Source organism: Peromyscus californicus, unplaced genomic scaffold, assembly GCF_007827085.1.
Source record: "Peromyscus californicus insignis strain IS unplaced genomic scaffold, ASM782708v3 Scaffold_8__1_contigs__length_139910024, whole genome shotgun sequence".
Classification (NCBI taxonomy): domain Eukaryota; kingdom Metazoa; phylum Chordata; class Mammalia; order Rodentia; family Cricetidae; genus Peromyscus; species Peromyscus californicus.
In genome coordinates, this window is record NW_026294606.1 from 118105378 (window position 1) to 118127041 (window position 21664).

The 21664-nt window shown below is 42.9% G+C and overlaps 2 protein-coding genes across 4 annotated transcripts in view; both read left to right on the forward strand.

Annotated features, from left to right (window-relative positions):
* Positions 1-7669, forward strand: part of LOC128104173 (carboxylesterase 1E-like) — a 32921-nt gene extending 25252 nt beyond the window's left edge. For both annotated transcript variants that reach the window (XM_052728967.1, XM_052728968.1), the window contains exons 12-14: positions 3067-3198; positions 7199-7271; positions 7498-7669. In XM_052728967.1, the coding sequence (XP_052584927.1) occupies positions 3067-3198; positions 7199-7271; positions 7498-7669 (377 nt within the window). The remainder of the gene's footprint in view (positions 1-3066; positions 3199-7198; positions 7272-7497) is intronic.
* Positions 7670-11647: 3978 nt separating this feature from the next.
* Positions 11648-21664, forward strand: part of LOC128104171 (liver carboxylesterase 1-like) — a 30761-nt gene continuing 20744 nt past the window's right edge. The window contains exons 1-4 of one of the 2 annotated variants that reach the window (XM_052728963.1): positions 11648-11761; positions 15818-16025; positions 18023-18167; positions 20397-20530. In XM_052728963.1, coding sequence (XP_052584923.1) covers positions 15841-16025; positions 18023-18167; positions 20397-20530 — 464 coding nt within the window. In that variant the 5' untranslated portion in view covers positions 11648-11761; positions 15818-15840. Of the gene's footprint in view, positions 11762-12306; positions 12645-15817; positions 16026-18022; positions 18168-20396; positions 20531-21664 lie in introns of those variants that run through there. The other variant, XM_052728962.1, reaches the window with a different exon arrangement.

The following is a 21664-nucleotide window of genomic DNA, read 5'->3' on the forward strand; positions in this document are numbered from 1 at the left end:
ATAAGATGATATCCAAAAAGCAAATGGAACTTGAGTTTATAAATTTATAATTTTCAAAGCCAATCGAAATGTATATAACTATTGAATTAAATTTATCATGCCCAATAGAATGAAAGATTAACTAACTGTGGTAGCTACTTTTGCTGCCAGGGTCTCCACTGTGCTAGCTGTAGGAAGCAATTATGAAATGGTAATCCCAGAAACAGTAGCAACGGTGGCTGCCACTGCTATAACAGCAACAATGGCAGCAGCAATGTCAAATTCTCTTCTGGAGCGTGTGGGCATCCACTGGCATGGATACAACTCCAGGAACACGAACTGCCAAGGCCCATTTTTCTTGATCCTAGCACAACTTAAGCTGGCAGCTCTGCAAAAGAACAACTAAGAACCATAAAGAAAAAACAGGCAGCTCACAAGGAGCATAACTAATAGTTTTATAATGGCTATATTCAGGCTCATAAATTTTAAGGTATCTGGACCTCTTATACATAACCTTTATTGTGTCAAAATATACTCCACCTCACATTGGGTGGTGGTGGTACAAGCCTTTAATCCCAGGGAGGCAAAGACAGATGGATATCCATGAGTTCAAGGCCAACCTGGTCTACAGAGTGAGTCCCAGAACAGCCAGAGCTATATAGAGAAACCCTGTCTTGAAAAACCAACCTCTCTCTCTCTCTCTCTCTCTCTCTCTCTCTCTCTCTCTCTCTCTCTCTCTGTGTGTGTGTGTGTGTGTGTGTGTGTGTGTGTGTGTGTGTGTGTGCGCGCGCGTGCGCGCGCACACGCTCTTCATCTCTTATTTGGTCAACATTTTATCATGAAAGTTGAATTTTATCATATATTTTCTGCATATATTGAGGTGACTTTTTTTGTCCCTCTACATATAACATGAGGTAGCATAGTCCCCATGTGTGTTAAACTGGTATGAATCACAAGTCTAAGTCCTGTTTAACCATGGTAAATTAGCTTTACAATATGTCATTGAATTGGTTTGCTGGTGGTCTGTTGAGTAGTTTTCCATTTATGTTCATTAAGGACCTTGCTGTAGTTTTCTTTTCTCGTAGTGCCTTATCTTATTTTCATATCTGTGTGATTCTGTCCTCATGGGAAAGAATCTGGAAATGTTCCATTGACTTTTGAAGAAATTTGGCAAGAATTTGAGATATATGGTTCCCAGTTCTTTAAATATTAGTTGTGATTCTTCAGGAAAATTGTCACTTTTCTTTGATGAAAACTTTAATCACCAGCTCAAGTTCATTCATGATTGACCTCCAGGTTGTCTGTTTCTTCTCAGTTAAGCTTTGGTAGGATTTATTGGACTAATAGTTCATCTCCTTTTCCAGGTGAGCCCATCTGTGTTCACACAGTTGTTTGTAATAATCTCTCATGAGCTTGTGAATTCCAGTGGCATCTAGCGTAGGATCTCTCATCAACGATTTTATCTGATTCTCTACTAATTTTTTGCCTGGTGGATCTTGATAAATTTTGTTGATATTTTTTATCCTCAAAAACCTTTCAAACCTTTATACTCTCACAAATCTCTCTGTCTCTCCCCCCACCCCTCCTTTCTCACTGACTGTTTAACTCAGTTCTTCAAACATTCTCAGCAAGAACTCTGCCATTGGTCTACCTTCCCAGTCCTCACAGGTCATCTCTGTCTGACCTTCATTTGCTCCCTTCTTTAGCTTTAGGCTTGGTTTGTTCTTCTAGTTCCTGCCCCCACTCCACACACTTTATGTCTTCTAAATCATATCACTTGTAAGGACAATTTATTTTAGTCATCAAATATTTGCTTTAGTTAGAGTTATTAGTGCTATTTTTGTCTTAGAACTTTAGGACTTGGAATTCACTTGCCACATGCATGATCATTACAGCTCTAGAGTGTCCTAAATTCTATTTATATCTTTGACATTTATGCTAATGGGTTTCATGTTGTTCATTAGTATCTCTTTACTTCAACCTTAAAAAAACTCTACTAATTTCTATAAGACATGTCTACACGTGCTCAATTCCATATGTTTTTGTTTGTTCATATCTCTTATTTCTGAATGGCAGCTTTATACACTGCTGTATTCCTGAGACATGAAAGACTGATTATTCCCTGTCTGTATAAACTTAGATTTTAATAAGTTCTTCCACAGGGATACTTGCGTATCCATGTTCATTACCACGTTATTCACAATAGTGAAAAAGTAGAACTAGCCTTGATGGTCACAAATGGATGAATGGGGTAAATAAAACATTGTATACACAAAGTGGAATTTTATAAAGAAAACAGTTATGATATTTGCAAGAAAATGCATGAAACTGGAAATTATCATGTTTAAGTAAACTTAACTTAGGAAGATAAATATGTGTATCCCCTCATATGTGGGGCCTAAATTTAAATTTGTGTGTATATGTGCATGGAGGAGAGAAACTAGAAAAAAAAAAACAATGAGAAAAGAGGAGATCCTCAGGGAGAGGGTAGAGGAAAGAGGACAGTGTTATACATGTGTCCTAAAAGTAGAATAAAAGCTATTGTTAGTAGGAAAGGCACATGCAAGTGGGTGGAATGGGCATGAAGGAGTGTAGTGGGGTAAAGAAATGAATGAAACAAAATATGTATGGAAATATTACAATGAAACCCATTATATTTTATGCTCATTTAAAACATTAATTAAAAACATTAATAATACTTTCAGGCTAGCACTTGAATTTGCTTCACATTCCTGGAAATGAGTGAGTAAAACATGGGGAAATGCTCAACACCAGTCTGAATAGAAGATACTTAGTAGGCTGTAGATCTTCTTGGAATGAATGTGCACCAGAGCATTACCATGAACACCTATTTGGTTTTGGGGGTGGTGCATTTTATCCATCAATTTTTAAGTCCATGAATGTCTGACTCAAGTATTACCTCCATTTTCCCTTCCTAAACAACCCAAGCACATCCAAGTGATTCACTAAAAGAGTTCTTCTGCTTTGCTGAAGACCAGGGGTTCCTTCACATGTAGAAGCCTTTATACCATCCAAGTACATGCCTGATAACATGAAGTGTACATGAATCCATCCATGTCTTCCCAGATGCTGGAGCCCCCACCTACATGTACGAATTTCAATATCATCCAAGCTTCTCATCAGAATTGAAACCCAAGACCGTGATTGGAGACCATGGAGATGAAGTCTACTCAGTCTTCGGTGCCCCAATCTTAAGAGGTAAGATTGCTTAAGATTGCTCCCTGTGTGCTTGTGGTTCGGAGGTCTGGATTCCAGTTTTCCTTCTGTGGCCTTGAGCACATTTATCCTCTCTTTTTATTTATTATTATTAAGAGATTTTCTATTCATTTTACATACCAACCACAGATTCACCTCTCCTCCCTCCTCCCATCCCCCACACCTTCCCAAACTATTCCCCATTCCCACCTCCTCCAAGGCAAGGTTTCCCATGGGAAGTCAGCAGAGCCCAGAACAAGGCTTCCCTGTACCAAGGCTGTGCAAAGTGTCCCACTGTAGGCACTGGGCTCCAAAAAGCTGGCTCATGCACCAGGGACTGTCCCAGTCCCACTGACTGGGGGCCCCTTAACCAGTTCAAGCTAAACAACTGTCTCACCTATCCAGAGGACCTAGTCCAATACCATGGGGGCTCCTCAGCTATTGGTCCACAGTTCATGCATTTCCACTAGTTTAACTGGCCATCTCTGTGCATTTTCCATCATGATCTCAATGTCCCTTGCTCATAGAATCTCTTCTCTCTCTCATCAATTGGACTCCTGGAGCTCAGCCTGGCGTCTGGCTATGGATCTCCACATCTGCTTCCATCAGTCACTGGATGAAGGCTCTATGATGACAGTTAGGGTATTCAGCCATCTGATCACCAGAGTAGGTCAGTTCAGGCACCCTTTCGACTATTGCCAGTAGTCTAAGGTGGGGTCATCCTTGTGGATTCCTGGAAACTTCCCTAGTACTCTGTTTCTCCCTATTCCCATGATGGTATCTCTTTCCTTGATCTCTCTTCCAGCTCGAACCTCCCGTTCCCCTATGTTCTCATCCCTTGCCATCATTACCTCCCCACCCCCAGTTTGCTCATGTAAATCTCATCTATTTCTCCTTGCTGGGTGATCCATGCATCCTTTCTAGGGTCCTCCTTGCTAGCTAGCCTCCCTGGAGCTGTGGTTGCAGTCTGCTTATCTTTTGTTTTACATCTAGTATCTACTCATGAGTGTGTACATACCATGTGTGTCCTGAGTCTGGGTTACCTCACTGTCATTGTTTTTGTTTGCTGAGTAGTACTCCATTGTATATATATATACACACATTTTCTTAATCCATTTTTCAGTTGAGGGGCATCCTCAACAACATAGGTTGTTTCCAGGTTCTGGCTATTATGAATAATGCTGCTATGAACATAGTTGAGCATGTGTCCTTGTGGTAAGATTGAGCATTCCTTGGGTATATGCCCAAGAGTAGTATAGCTGGGTCTTGAGGTAGATTGATTCCCAGTTTTCTGAGAAACCACCACACTGCTTTCCAAAGTAGCTGTACAAGTTTGCACTCCCACCAGCAGTGGAGGAGTGTTCCCTTGCTCCACATCCTCTCCAACATGAGCTGTCTTCAGTGTTTTTGATCTTAGCCATTCTGACAGGTGTAAGATGGTATCTCAGAGTTGTTTTGATTTGCATTTCCCTGATGACTAAAGATGTTGAGCAATTCCTTAAATGTCTTTTGGCCATTTGAGATTCTTCCATTGATGATTCTCTGTTTAGCTCGGTATCCCATTTTTTTCAAGTGGATTGATAGGTATTTTGATGTCTAGTTTCCTGAGTTCTTTATATATTTTAGAGATCAGCCCTCTGTCACATGTGGTGTTGGTGAAGATCTTTTCCCATTCTGTAGGCTGTCATTTAGTCTTATTGACCACGTCCTTTGCCCTACAAAAGCTTCTGAGTTTCAAGAGGTCCCATTTATTAATTGTTGCTCTTAGTGTCTCTGCTACTGGTGCAATATTTAGGAAGTGGTCTCCTGTGCCAATGCATTCAAGACTACTTTTTACTTTCTCTTCTATCAAGTTCAGTGTAACTGGATTTATATTAAGGTGTTTGATCCACTTGAACTTGAGTTTTGTGCATGGTGACAGATATGGATCTATTTGCAATCTTCTACATGTTGATATCCAGTAATGCCAGCACCATTTGTTGAAGATGTTTTCTTTTTTCCATTGTACAGTTTTGGCTTCTTTGTCAAAAATCATATGTTCATAGGTGTGCAGATTAATGTAAGCATCTTCAATTCAATTCCATTGGTCCACATGTTGGTATTGATGCCAGTACCAAGCTGTTTTTATTACTACAGCTCTATAGTAGAGCTTGAAATCAAGGATCGTGATACCTCCAGAGGTTGCTTTATTGTACAGGATTCTTTTAGCTATCCTGGGTTTTTTGTTTTTCCACATGAAGTTGAGTATTGTTTTTTCCAAGTCTGTGAAGAATTGCGTTGGGATTCTGATGGGGATTGCATTGAATCTGTAGATTGCTTTTGGTAAGATTGCCATTTTTACTATGTTAGTCCTGCCTATCCATGAACATGGGAGATCTTTCCATTTTCTGATATGTTCTTCAGTTTCTTTCTTCAGAGACTTATAGTTCTTATCATACAGGTCCTTCACTTGCTTCGTTAGAGTTAACCCAAGGTATTTTATATTATTTGTGGCTATTGTAAAGGGTGATGTTTCTCTAATTTCTTTCTCAGCTCTTTTATCATTTGTATATAGGTCTACTGATATTTTTTAATTAGTCTTGTATTTTGACACATTGCTGAAGGAGTTTATCAGCTGTAGGAGTTCCTTGGTAGAATTTTGGGGGTCACTTATGTATACTATCATATTGTCTGCAAATAGTGAAAGTTTTAATTCTTCCTTTACAATTTCTATCCCTTTGATCTCCTTTTGTTTTCTTATTGCTCTAGCTAGAAGTTCAAGTACTATATTGAATAAATATGGGGAGAGTGGACAGCCTTGTCTTATTCCTGATTTTAGTGGAATCATTTTGAGTTTCTCTCCATTTAATTTGATGTTGACTGTTGGCTTGCTGTAAATTGCTTTTATTATGTTTAGGTATGTTCCTTGTATTCCTGATCTCTCTAGGAACTTTATCTAGGACCTTGGATTTTATTAAAGGCTTTTTCAGCATCTAATATATCAGTCTGACCGACAGATAGGGTGGAGGCAGGACCAGTTCATCTGGTCTCTCCCTGGGGCTGAGCGGGATGGTGAGTGTCGACAGCCAAGACCTCCCCATTCCACCAGAGTGAAGCACACTGAGCCGGGAGCCTCGTCAAAGCAGGAACTTATTTTATTGCATCATGAGTGGACTTATATAGGTTGGGGCAATGGGGGGAGGGGAGATGGGGTCTATCAGAATGTGAGTTAAAAAGAGGTCAAGCACCTGGCAGTGGTGGCACACACCTTTAATCCCAGCACTCAGGAGGCAGAGCCAGGCAGATCTCTGTGGGTTCCAGGCTGGCCTGGGCTACAGAGTGAGTTCCAGGAAAGACACAAAGCTACACAGAGAAACCCTGTCTTGAAAAAACAAAAACAAAAAACAAAAAAAAGAGGTCAAGCTGTTGCTGACCGTGAATCAGATGTCATGTTCATCTATCTGTCTGTCTATATACATACCTATTTATCCAAATATTGTCTTTTACTTATAACTAATAATATATTATTTCAAAAAACCATTTCACGACCATCTTAATTCTCAGCAGTTCATGTGATTTGGGCCATTTCAGTGGCTGCTAATAACACACTCTGGGCATCTCCCAATTAGGTAGGTTTTAGAATGTTCACTATTCTAATTTTTTTTCAAGCTGTGAATATGTGGGTTTGAAGGTGAGCTTGAGAAAAGACACAAGTGCCAGAAATACTTTCATACAAGGACATCACTGAACTTCAGCATCTGCATCTAACTAAGTAAGGAAGAACTGGACAGTGGGTATGGAAAATGAAGTCAGTCAGCTAGGAATAAACTACATAACTATTGCTGAGTCCTGAATTATTCATTCTCAAACTGAAAGTATACACCAGCTAACTATGACCTTCTTGCAGTGAATAACTAGACACAATAATTTTTGAGTTAGAACCCATATTCTGCATTTCCAATAAGCTATTTCTGGTTCATGAAATGCATTTTGAGCTGCAATAATATAATCTTATTTCCCACAGAAGGCGCCTCAGAAGAGGAGACCAACCTCAGCAAGATGGTGATGAAATTCTGGGCCAACTTTGCTCGGAGTGGGTGAGAATAGTACAAAGACATTGCCAAGATATTGGGCAAGATGGGACTGTTGGGAAGGTTGCGTTTTAAGATATAAGTGATCAAATTCTAGCCTGTGACCACAGTTGCTCCCCAATTTCTTGTTATGCACAAGCCTTTGGCAGAGATAAGCCATGAATGGCTATGAATGCTATATGAATGTGGGACCACACAGTAACTAAGAAATTCTGTTTGATTCTGTTCCCAGGAACCCCAATGGGAAGGGGCTGCCCTATTGGCCAGAATATGACCAGAAGGAAGGCTACCTGAAGATTGGAGCCACCACCCAGCAAGCCTGGAGACTGAAAGATAAGGAAGTAGCTTTCTGGACTGAGCTCAGGTCCAAGAAGCCATCACAGAAAGTACATACTGAGCTATGAAGAGGAAGCTCAGGAGACCAGAAAAGTCAAGATAAAGCTACTCCATAGAAGATGTTTCTTGGCCAATGATGAATCTTTGAGAAGATTGGAGAATTTTGTTATGGGGATGGGCAGGGGACAGGGGCAGAATGGTTGTACCTGAGGCCTCAATTTGGAGAATAAACATTCATCTTAAGATCAACTCATTGTCTGTGTCTCCAACTACCTTAGTTTGAGAAAGACAAATAGAAAGATGCTATTGTAGGAAGATGCCTCCATGTAGGGGTATGACTTAACAAATGCTTATGCCCAAATTTGGGAGGAAATGTTTTTCAAGAAGAATACAATGTGAGCTTTGGCTCATCTTCCACCTCCAGCTGGCAGAAATCATCAAACACAGGAGGAGGACATGTGAGAGTTTACTAAAGTGTCAGAGGTGATTTGTGGCTAGCATAAGAGTGTAAAATCCCTAGGGACGACATACTTAAGGAGGAGCTTACTCCCACCACTAACTTCTCCGTGGATCTCTGTCAGGTGCTCAAGGGAAGCTTGGAGGCAGATTTTAAGACCTTAGAAAGCTCCTCTCCAGCTGTAGGCATGCAGCCCTGCTCAGACGTGTACTCTGATGAATGCAGCCCTTCAACCACGGGAGAAAACACATCATTTTCTACTTCAGGGCCCTGGTGAAGAGCTACTGGGGTTTGAGATGATAAGAAAAATCCATCTGTACCCACAGGAGAGTGGTAAGAAACTGTCCTAGTAGAGATCGTGAGCAATCTCCATTGTTAAGGAAGGACAAAGTCACTGAGAAATCCATGTGTTTAATATTTAGGAACACCTCCCCTTCCATGTTTGAAGCCAGACTAACACTATATTGACCACTCTTGGGTGCCACATATAAGTGATCAGTAATTAAGCATCAAGCCAGGAGACCTGTGCAGAGAAGGTCTGAAGCTGAGGGCTGAAAAAGACATCAAGGCAACTCTTCAGAAGCCAGCCTCACACAAACATGCTAGAACGGTGACAACCGAGGGTCATCACTGGAAGATTTAGAGGCGATGCCTCAGAGCCCTGTTTGTGGCTGCCTTTTCCTTCCTCTGTGTGTAGAATTGCTCTCAGTATCTTCAATGCTGTCATTGCTGTCATGACTTAAGTTTGTGTTTGTCATGAAAGGGCTTTGGGTCTCCCTCAATTTTTAAAGATAACTTGGCAAACATGGGTAGCAATTATTTGCTTCAGGGCTTAGATTATACCATTCTATGCTTTTTACTTATTTACTTATTTTTATTTTATTTATTTATTTTTGCTTCCAGAGTGTCTGTTAAGAGGGGTGGTGTGATTCTGGTAAGTTTGACTTTGTAAGTAAGTGGACACTTTCCTTTTGTAAGTTTTTAGTGTTTTGTCTATTTCCTGTAGTTTTTTTTAAAAAAAATTGAGATTATAATGTAATTATATCATTTCCCCCTTTCTATTCCTCCCTCCAAATCCTCCAGTATACCTCTTCTTTCTATCTCTCAAATTCATGGCCTCTGTTTGCATTAATTTTTATTACATACATGTATTCATATACATATACCTAAATGCATAAACACAACCTGCTCAGTCTGTGTAATGTTACTTGTACATTTTCAGGGCTGACTATTTGGTCCTGGGCAGCCAGTTGCTGTGTGCTTCCCTGGGGAAGACTCTTTCTCTGCTCTCATCATTCCTTAGTTGCTCTTTGTTTTAAAACAGTCTGGTTCTATTACACAAATGGAATGAAAACTTGTAGAAACAAACTACACCAGACTTCACCTGACTCCAGCAGAGAACATCATCCTAACAGAAAAATTGGTTTCTCTCTTCCACAGTTAGGCTGCTGGTCCTAAGACACTGTAGAACCTGACATACTGTGTTCTTTCATGTGTGGAATTTAGATTCATGTGTTTGTGCATGCCTCTGTGTGTGTGTGTGTGTGTGTGTGTGTGTACGTGCGTGAGTATGCATGCATGAGTGTGTGTGTGTGTGTGTGTGTGTGAGAGAGAGAGAGAGAGAGAGAGAGGGAGATGACAGTAACAGTAGAGATGGGACCATGATAAATAAGGAAGAGATCCTTAGAGAGATGAGATAACAGAACATCCTGAGGGTTGGACTGACCCAAGACTTTCTCTAGGGCCCTGATGTATGGAGAAGAAACATAGCTCTTTGTACTGGCTGCTTTGTGTGTCAACTAATATGATCTAGAGTCATCAGAGAGAACGGAGCCTCAGCTGAGAAAAGGCCTCCATGAGGTCCAGCTGTAAGGCATTTCTCAGTTAGTGATCAATGGCAAAGGGCTCAGCCATGGTGGGTCAGGTGCCACACCTGGGCAGGTGGTCCTGGGTTCTATAAGAAAGCAGGCTGAGCAAGCCAGGGAAAGCAAGCCAGTAAGTAGCTCCCCTCATGGTCTCTACCTCAGCTCCTGCCTTCAGGTTTCAGCCCTGCTTGAGTTCCTGTCCTCCAATGTTGGACTATGGTCTGGAAGTATAAGCCAAATAAACCCTTTCTTCCCCAACTTGCTTTTTGGTCATGGTGTTTTGTTACAGCAGTAGAAACCCTAGCTAAGAACTCTTCCTCTATCTAAACCAGGGGCATGTTTGGCAGAGCCAGTAATAACCTGATTCCAGGGCCTTGGGAGCTTTTCTCTGAGGTTGCCATGCAGGAGAATGAACACAGTTACTTATCTAAAGCCAGGAACATGCTGAGCAGAGGCAGTAATGTTCTGGAGCCAGGCCCTCAGGGGAGCTGTGGATTTGGGTCCTGGGAACCCAGCTCTTCTCACTACACAGGACTATAGTTATCAGTCCCAAGGCTGCTGTGTGCTTGGCCTATAAAGCTCTTGAGATACCCTGTGTTCCTCTTATGCGGCATTGCTTGATTAACTTTTAGTGAACTTCAATCCCATTTTATGATCGTTTCTGCTGGCTCTGTTCCATTTCTCCCCCAGAAATAGTACATAAGATGCTTTATTTCTTAATAAACTGGCTTGCCATACAATATTGCTTATGTAAGACCTCCTGAGCCCATATTTTTTAATGTCCTTAGCTCTGACCCCCTGGACATTCCTCCTCAGGACCCTGTCACTCATGAATGAGCTGATAGTCCAGCTCAGGAACCCATGTGATGTGAAAGCCCAGAGTTTAACTACTTGGGAGGGTAAGAGAGGAATGTGAGGACAGAGTAGGAGAAGGATGCAAATGAAAAGTGTATAATGATATATTTATGAAAATGTCAGATGAAATCTACTTTCCACAAATTATTTTGAAAAGATGTTATAGACCCTTAGGCAAAACAGAAGCCTTAACAAACAGCTCAGTATGGAGGCACTGCCACATGTTACTTTTGTTACATGTCCACAGTGGGGAAGAGTGCAGCCTCTCACCGGAGAAGCCTAAGCTCACAGGCACCTGGGAGCTAGGCCTGCAGGTTTTCTTTCCTATAGAAGGAAATGCCAGACATTTTGGTAAATGTTCAAAGAATGGATGCATAATGGATAGGCAGGATTAGACTACGGAGGGATATTTACCGTAGAAGAGAATGTCCCCAAACTCCCCTTCTTCAAAGCAGTGATCTCTCTGACCTTAGAGGTGAGCAGAAGAAGGCTGGGCACTTGACAGCAGTACTGCAAAGGCAGTATTTAGTCATCAGGGGGCACTGGATAAAGAGTAAGTAAGGTTGTTTCCAAATATGGGCCTAGAACTCTAGGAAGCACAAGCCCAGGAAGCTGAGAGATGGGTCCAAATCTTGGAGCTGAGATGCATGGAGGCTTTGATTTGTACTAAAATCTCCCGTCCTTTTCTGGGGATGCCAGATCAAAGCTCCTCTGTGCCTGATGACACCTGCCTGCTATGCTTAGTCTCTGCCTTTAGGAGGCTCACAGAACACTGAGGTTTGAATGTCACAGCAGAGATCCACAGCCAAGCTCTGGGCCGAGCTCCAGGAGTTCAGTCCAGGAGAGGGAGGAGGATATGAGCAAGGGGATCAAGATCATGGTGGAGAAACCCACAGAGACAGCTGACCTGACCTAGTGGGAGCTCAAGGACTCTGGACTGACAGCTGGGGAGCCTGCATGGGACTGAACTAGGCCCTCTGAATGTGGGTGACAGTTGTGTGGCTTGGTCTGTTTGTGGGGTCTCTGGCAGTGGGACTAGGATTTATTTATGAACTGGCTTTTTGGAGCCCATTCCCTATGGTGGGATACCTTGCTCAGACTTGATGCATTGAGGGGGGAGGGGCTTGGTCCTGCCTCAACTTAATATGCCAGGCTTTGCTGACTCCCACTGGAGGCCTTATCTTCTCTAAGGACTGGATGGGGATGGGGTGGGGAAAGGTGGAGGGGGTGGGGGGAGATGGAGAAGGAGAAGGAGGAAGAACTGTGGTTGGTTTGTAAAATGAAAAAAAAACTTAAAAAAATAGTATAATATGCATAAAAAAGTAAATTAGCCATAATTTATACAGAAGCCATGCTGAAGTAATTTATGTGATCTGTATATTTATAGATTATATGGTATGTACCTGAAATCTGCTGTCTACTAAAGAAAGGAATATGTGAAATACTGATAGATTAGTTTGGGACATGTGCTTTGACCCCTTGACAGCTTATCCCTAATAAATTAAACATATTTTGTTATCTTATTGCCAAAAGGAAAAAAAAAAAGAAGTCCTTGGGTTAGTTTATGGGCCTCTGTTATCTGAGAGTTGGGCAATGACTGTACAAACGAGAGAGAGTAAATTCTAGGTGGGCGTGGCTTAGAGCTCCCACTAGACACCCAGAAATCTCGGTCAGGGATTTTCATCTGGTTGTCTTATGCAAATTGTCTGAGTGGGCAGGATTTCAGGGGTTGGTCTATAGCTGTGGGGCAGGATCAGAGCATTCCCTTCAAGCACCAGACAACTGACTGGACCTGGAGCCACTGCCCTTCCATGATGTGGCTCTGTGCTTTGGTCCTGATCTCCCTCATGGCTTGCATGACTCAGGGTGAGTACTTAGGGGTGCATATTCGAAATTCTTTGGCCTGGGCCACAGCAGTGAGTGCAGGCTCATGCAGGCAAATGAAAAACAAGTTCTGTCCCTTAGAGGTGATTGCCCTCTGGACACGGACAGATAGCGTGAGTGAATCTAAGCTCAGTGCCCTGGAGCTTTGTGTCCTTGAGTGAGGAACTTAACTTTGCAGTGTCAGCTCCTTCCCCATGGGGCTGCAGTGGGGGTGAAATGAGTAATTGTGTCTGTAACACTCCGAGTGGCAATTGGTCTAGAGGAGATATAGGAAAGGGGGATTTAAAATAGAGTCTATCCATAGAAAGTCTGACATGTGAAATCATACAAGAGCTGCATTTGAAAAGATGATTTTTTAAAACTGAGAGTTACCTGAAAAGGGGTACATCAATGAAGTAGGGCAGAGGGGATAGTGTTGGGGTCAGTCAGAAGGCTGAGAATAGAAGCTGTTGGCAAGGGTCTATGCCATGGTTTACAGGACAAAGAAGAGAGGAGTCAGGGGAAAGTGTTGTAATCTTGGAATGTTGGGGCAATTTCTGAAGATTTGAGAATTTAGAGGCTGTGTCTATTTTTATTGTACCCAATTCTGTGTAATCAAGATGGGTCAGTGGAGGCAGAGGCTAGGAGACCCAGACAAGTAGGTGGCTGGGGGTATGATTCTGGGGTTGTTGGACCCTAGGGTTAACAATTTATCCCAGATGAACTGGGCCTCAGTGGTCAAAGCAACAGGTGTAGAAAACAGATCCATGGTCAGTACAAGGGTTCATCATGCGACCTCAACACCCATCTGTGCCCTGGAGGGAGACTGAGGCTTCCGGGGGGTGTGCTCACCCAAGGTCTGCTGGAATCATACCTTACTCTATCTCTAGCTCCAGAATCTACAGTAGTGCTTCCCCATTAAGGGTCATGGCCTTGTTGAAATTTCTAGACTTCCCTTCTGTTTAGCTATGTGACACTGTGAGAGGCTGGGACAGAGTATGAGGCAGAGTGAGAAAGGGTTCAAATTTGGAGTAGAACATGTCTGTGCTAGTAATTGCCCTTGCCCCTCACAATGACCATCTACAGTCTGTCTTCAAGAAGTTCATCCAGTCTGCTTGCCACTTCTCTTTCTTCATCTTTAGTATGGCCTTGATAACTCCTGCTTAGCAAGGCTTCTTTTAAAGGAGCATTGGTATGTACTTGTAACACACAGTATATGATCAGTATGTGCATGTTCTTGTAGTTAAAAGTTTTCCTGTGTCCCACCTGGTCCTGCAGTTGCTTATAAAATAATTACACAGAGGCTTATATTAATTACCAATTCTGTGGCCTATTGGCTCAGGCTTCTCACTAGCTAGCTCTTACAACTTAAATTAACTCATTCCTATTAATCTATATGTTTCCACGTGGCCGTGTCATTACTGGTCTGCTGGCATCTTGTTGCTCCTTGGGCGGTGGCTGGCATCTCTCTCACTGTACTTTCTTCTCTCTCTTCCATTTGAATGTACCACCTAATCTTACTCTGCCTCACCATTGGTCAAACAGCTTTATTTATCAACCAATCTTAGCAACACATATTAATAGCCCACAGAAAGACATTCCACAGCACATTCTATATTATTTAAGCAACAGCTGTATTTGTGTTTATGCTTCCACCCCATACATCCCATTTTCTACCCAGAGCAATCTAGATTCTTCCCACTTCAATTGGGTAGAAAATACTCATTGAGTTAACACAGGCCACAGCTAGTGGTTTCTGTCTGGCTTCTCCTTCTCCTCAGGACTCTTGCCAGTCCCTACCTCCTTCCCCTTGGCCTTCATTCTGCCACTGCCCTGGTGGGTGTTCTCACTCGACTCCAACTGTCCCTGAGCTTCACACTCGCTTCCTACAGTGTATAAATTCATAATGTGTACACTCATGTTCAGGTAGTGAACTCTGTCTACCCCTCACTGACCTCCTTCCAGCATTGAAATTCCCATGTCTGGGGGCATCTTCCTGCCCAGAGATCCTCCAACTGTACCTGTCTTAAAGGGAGCCAGTAACACTCACTTGTTCTTCCAGCTTCTTTCCCTTTGGCCCCATATCTAGTCAGGGATCAAGTCTGCCTTTTAAATGTCCCCATATACATCTGTAGACCTGTATAACTATTTTCCCTACTTATAGAAGAGTCTATTCTAGTATAGACCCTTGAAATTCACACAGAATAGAAATTCTGATACCCATGGACATTTTAACAAGCATGCTTCTCAGGAAAGGTATCTCAGTGGGACTGGTGACCTAAAAGCAAAGGGAATTTTCTCTTAGTAAGACAATTCCTGGACATGATTTTATAATATGGTTTGCTATAGAGGTTCAACATTATTGGCGATTCTTGATAACAGATGCTCCCAAAATCATGATGGGCTTTTTTCATTGATCTTGAGGGAAAAGTATCACAAATCAAAACATCCTAAGTTGGAGACTCTCAGTGCTTAGAAATAGGACAAATGAGAATTTGAGGGGGAGATAAGGAAAGACTGTGCTGAGTAAGAATGGAGTCAATGGGTATCAGGGGCCTGATGCCCAATCTTTCTCCCTTTGGATGATCATGTTTAAAGCTATGAAATTGATGTTCTAGAACCTTGTGTTCTGGATCCCATAGCTATTTTATTCTATTTGTCTACTAAATAAAGCCCTCTGACTAGGGATTCAGGGTCCTTCCTGATGTGCATCCAATAAAACAAGATTCTTGTGGTTTTTATATGTCATTTTCTCTTCCCAGTAATGTCCTGTGTTATGCTATCTATAGGCCTCTGCACTTAATGCTTATTCTTGCATAATAACCATCCCTTTTCATCTTCCTACCTCTGCTGTAAGTCTGAGGTTCTCTATGATGACATCAATAAGAAAGCCTCATTCCTTCTAATTTCAGTATTTACTTCCCATCCCTCTCCCAAGTTACAACCTTGTTCTTACCTGGTCCTTCTAATGAGGTCAGCCTCCCAAGGACATGGTCACCCCTGTTCATTGTCTCATCCAGCATGCAGCTCATATTTTATTTTACATGAAATAAAACCATAGCCTAGAGGATTGAGGTGACTTATTCAAGATCGTATATCTAAAAAATGACAAAGCCTGACTGGAATCCAAGTCTGACCTTTATCTTCTGATATGTCCTCATTTTCTCTATGTCTAGCTGGGCACCTGTCCTCACCACCCATGGTGGACACTGTTCATGGCAAAGTCCTGGGGAAGTATGTCCACTTAGAAGGATTCGCACAGCCTGTGGCCGTCTTCCTGGGAGTGCCCTTTGCCAAGCCTCCTCTTGGATCCCTGAGGTTTGCTCCTCCACAGCCTGCAGAGCCCTGGAGCTTCGTGAAGAATGCTACCTCCTACCCTCCTTTGTAAGCCACTGGGGCCCTATTTGGGGACATTGTCCTTGTAAATATGAGCAAAAATCCCCAACTTTAGTAGCTCCTTCTCTATTTGCTGTGTAGACACCATGATCAAGGCAACTATAGGAGAAAAAGTTTATTGAGGGCTTACGGTTTCAGAGGATGAGTCCATAACCATCATGACAGGGAGCATGGTAACATTCCAGCAGAAATGGTGCTGGAGCAGTAACTGAATGCTCAAATCTTAAAACATCAACCACAGGCCAGAGTTGGGGGACCTAACTAGGAATGGTGTGGGCTTTTGAAACCTCAAGCTTACCCCCAGAGACACCTCATCCAACAAGGCCACACCTCCTAATCTTTCCCAAACACTTTTGCCAGCTGGGTACTGATGTGGATGATTGGTTGATGATAAAATGCTGATTGGCCAGTCGCCAGGCAGGAAGTATAGGCAGGACAAAGAAAGAAGAGAATTCTGGGAACAGGAAGGCTGAGGCAGGAGTTGCCAGACAGACAGAGAGGAAGTGAGATGTAAAAGTACCAGTAAGCCACAAGCCACGTGGCAAAGTATAGATTTATAGAAGTTGGTTAATTTAAGAAATAAGAACTAGATAGCAAGAAACCTGCCACGGCCATGCAGTTTATAAGTAATATAAGTCTCTGTGTGTTTACTTGACTGTGGGACTTGTGGGGGAGAGAGATTTGTCCTGACTGTGGGCCAAGCAGGGCCAGGAAAACTTCAGTTACTGGGTACCAAGCATTCAAATGTGTAAACCTATGCAGGCCATTCAAATTTAAACAAGCACACTGACTAAGTGTCCTTGGGGCAGTTGTCTAACACTGTGCCTCAGATTTTATTCTATAAATGGGGATAATAATAGATGTTGGGTTGATGTGGGTCTTACATGACTTTTATTCATACAGAGTCAGTGCTTGCACGCTTGAAAGACTTCATAATTGCCATCAGTTCAACTCTGTATTGGACCTTTGAGCTCTCTTCTCAGGGCAGCCGGCAGTGATTGCTGGGCTATGAAAAAGGTAGAATCTTAGCAGGCCAGGCCGCAGGACCCTAAGGGTCAATACTTTACCCTGGACCTGGCATTTTGAGTCCCAGTGGAGGAAATAATTTACCTAAGGTATGGGTGGCCATCCCACCACCACTTTCCCCCAGGGTGCTCTTGAGCAGAAGTAGCAAGAAATATTAGATAGAAATTTAGAGAGGAGAGAAACAGAGAGAAATCACAGGACAGCCTGGAAGGGCCTGAATGCTAATTCACTAGGCCCTAATTGTCTCTGCCAAAGGGCTTTTAAAGGAATGCCAAGGGGTGGAGCAAAACACTCCCCCCACCCTGCAGAACAGTCAGTGCAGACCATTCCAGATACCTGGTGGACCATGCACATGGTCAAGCCAACCCCTAATTCAGCCCTGTTGTGTAAAGCAAGCTCAGATCTCATTAGGAAACCTCTGTGAACCTCAACACTAATTCAAACAGCATATCAGTGCTTGAAGCAGAACAAAGATGTAGTTTTCCTAAGCTTACTCATAAAACACAGTTCATGACCTGTACAGTGTATGTGTTTGTCATTAGAAGTAATATCACTGGTTGATGAAAGTTTCCCCAGGACTGGAATATTTACGTGATGGAGTACCATGTCATCCTGTAAACCACTGTATTAAGCCTACTAGAGGCTTGAACATGACATCAATCCTGGCCATGCAGGAGATGTCATGTTCAAGAACAGGCTAGTCCCACATGTGAGCTCTTCTTTCCTGAGCCTAGGATATCCAAAGGCTCTGGGAAGGAGAAAGGTGTCAAGTCCTTCTCACTCTGCAGAGTTAGAAGGCACTAGAGAATTCAGAGTTTCCTCCAGGAAACATGTAGACCTTCTTACACACTGATGCCAGCTTCATTTACAAGCTCAAATCTCCTGGTGCAAGGTTGAGCCTCAGACAAGATGCCCAGCTTCCATCTGGTGGAAACTCAGGTGTTCTCTCTCCTTCCCAGGTGCTCCCAAGACCCAGAGGCAGCACAGACAATCACAGAGCTCTTCACCAACAGAAAGGAGAGCATTCCTCTCCAGTTTTCTGAAGACTGTCTCTACCTGAACATTTACACTCCTGCTGATCTAACAAAGCACAGCAGGCTTCCGGTAAGCGTGGGGACCACTGGCCAGACTTGTGGGTTCCAGCACTGGGCTCTTTTGTGACACTGGAAGGGGATGAGGAATCTGGGGGTAAGGACACCACAGTCCAGGACTCAATCCAAACCTTCTGTTAGCCACCAGAAAAGCAAAGGTTTCTTGTCTGTCTGTATAAGTGCATCAGACTTTGCTGGAGGATGCCCTGCATCTGAGATCTACATCTTATGCTTCCAAACTCTCTCACACTAACAAGGACAATGATGTCAAGTTACTAGAGTCATAATGTGATCCCAGAGCAGCTAAGACATAATTTCAATAAACTTAAGATGAAAAACACATCTTTTTAAAATAATATGTGGCAGTTTACATGACAATAAGAGAAACTGATATTCAGGTGGGAGAAGCTAGGGCCCACAGTGGGTAGGCAGAGTAATAGCATGGGTCTTCAACCTTTAAAACAAAACAATCAAAAAACTGCTGTTTCATAAGGAGTAGCAAAGGTAACTGGAATGTCACCTTTCTACCCATAGTATCTGTGATAACTCACATTGACCTGTGATAAAGGTGTGAGGGGAGGAGCCGGGGGCAATTGGAAGCACCCTCTTTTGCCTCAGTAATCCTGGGTTTTATTGTAGGTCGCTGTTATCACTAACTGCCTTTGGCACAGGCTGATGACACAGTGAGTCAGCATTTCCCACATAAATGTAGGACCTGAGATGGGGCAGGCTGCCATTTGTCAGCTGGTAGTTGGGAAAGGGGCTTTGGGAATGAGGCAATTCCTGGTTGTAACAAGTCAATTGCCAACTCCCTGCCAGTTTCCATGGACAAGAGTAGGGAGAAGAGATTTTGAAATTGGGATTAATATTAGGCCCTCCTCCGCTTTTCAATTTACAGGAAGGTGGGGACAAATGTTCTTTTACTCAAACTCTGAATTCTCCACCCATTTCTTGTGTACTCAGTGCCCCCCCACATCCCCGGCTACCCCACACAGCCATACCTGCAGAAAGTCAAGGACATGATCCATTGTCACACATCCTGTCTTGAAGGACCTTGCAGTCTCACCATAGTCTTACAATCTAATCTGCTCAGTGTGCCATTGTTCACCAGCCCTGGCCTCCTCCTTTCCTTATGAGATGGACTTGACTTAGTTGCTACTGGAGCTGGAAAAGAACCTGGTTGTATGGGTTAGGGGACAGGGACTCTGAGAACCTAGAGGCAGGAGACCCTCTACTTATGACAGAAGTCCAAGAACCACAGGGTCTGGGGTTAAATTCAGGACCTGGCTTTGTCTCCTGCTCCAACTTCTGACTCACTGTGCTGTGGCCATGGGCAGTGGGGATTGGGAGTTCAGTGCACAGTGTTGGGCCATGTGGCCTGGCCAAGCCCCGTTACCATATCTTATTAGCTATGGGATTCCAGCAGTTAAATCACTTTTGTTTCTTAGCTGACACATGGGGCATTATTGTCTACTCCATGTAGAAGTTATTTCTTCTGCTTAGGGCAATTCTTGGTTCATATTACACATTATGATTTCTTTTAAACAAATGGGATTTCATAAACTCTCCTTTCTTCTCTGCTCTATAGGTTAACACACACACACACACACACACACACACAAAAAAAAGTGAAAACTTTTGCACCCTTTTACCTTCTAGTTTTATCAGTCTTTTGTACAAAGTAGGTTCTTAAATAATGTCACACAGAGACTAGAGATATCCCAAAGGAAGCAGCGGTGAGCTGGGCTTAGCAGGGTGGGAGGATCTGGGTGTGCTGAGGAGGCACTTTGGAAGCAGTACCATCAGGCTGGTGTGTTCCTCATCAGATAATCACTTCCCAACAGAGATATTGAATTTACTCCTGAAAGGTTAGTGGTATGAAATGAAGTGGCAGTCCCAGGGCTGCCTCTGGCTTGTGTTCAGCTGGCTGAATAGTCTAGGCACGAAGTCATGAGATTGTGGGAAGGACACGACATCCTTGGTCCTTGCTGTTCTCATGATGGTTTTCTCAATTTGAAATCACTGAAGGATGGACATGAGGAACATTGAGTGTTCCAGCATTTTAGGCTGATCTGAGAGAGTTGGAAAGAAGGGTGACTACCTATTGCAGCCTTTCTGGACATTGGGGTGCTTGGGGTGATGTCCTTCAGTCACAGCCTAGATGCAGGTGGCCAAACCTGATGACTTCGGGAGTCTCTGCAGTTCTGCTACCTATGACCTGTGTGATTATGTTCTTGTCCAGGTGATGGTGTGGATCCATGGAGGTGGACTGGTGATAGATGGAGCATCAACCTATGATGGCCTGCCCCTTGCCGTCCATGAAAATGTTGTTGTAGTGGTCATTCAGTATCGTCTGGGCATCTGGGGCTTCTTCAGGTGATATATAAATATTCCTCTCTACGTATTAGTCCTGAAATAGACCTGTTTCTGTTTTGATAACAAGAAGAATGAGACAATGATATTATATAGAATTCAAACTTATTTATTTAGCTTAGATTTGAGATATTAAAAGTCCAAGACTGTGTGGTTGCATCAACGAGCCGTGGCCGGAGCCCTTGGCTGTGTTACAACATGACACAAAAAGGGGATCTGAACACACAGGTAGATCACATGGTGAGGCAGGATGCCTGGAACTGAGAAGGGGATAGTCTTCTTTTTATAAAATCTCACTCCCTGGAGAAGCAATCAGAGTCACAGGAGAGCCACATTAGTTTCTTTCCTGTGACCAAATAACCTTCCCTTGTCTTCAACTTTCACAAGTCCTATTATAGCCAAACGTTGACACAATAGGGGCAAACCATATGCAAACCCTAGCAATTAGTGCAAGGCCTTATTACAACCCTAGTCAAAGCCCATGTGTCAAGCCTGATATTGTTACAACCATCTACTCTTATAAACAGCTACTTTAATGCTGTATCTGTTCTGCACAGGACCCAGAGTGTTCTGTGAGGCAGATTAAGTAATTTTGATTCTCTACACAATGCTTCTGTGTTATTTATAATGACAAGGAAATCCTTGCCAAGGCATATAACACTCATTCTGACTATATCTCATACCAGCTATTCTTACACTTTTGTTCCTGTGACCCTGAGTCCTTTGTATCTCTTTTGTCTTCTAACTGCGGTTCTCTTCTTCAGATGTACAAAACACATGCCCTAATTTGCTTTCTGTTTCTATGACAAAACACTCTGACCAAAAACAACTTGGGGGAAAAAAAGGCTTATTTGCTTTATGCTTCCAGGCTGTAATATATCACTGAGGGAAATCAGAGTAGGAAATGGAGCAGGAACTGAGGCAGAAACCAGGAGGCATGCTGATTACTGGCTTTCTACATGGCTCATACTCAGCCATCTTTCTTATGTAGCCCAGAGCCACCTACCTAGGGATGGTGCCATCCTCTCTGGACTGGGGATCATCAATCATCAATCATCAATCACAGCAATATCACAGACATAGCCACAGGCCAGTCCGATCTGGGACATTCTTGGATTGAGTTTCCCTCTTCCCAGA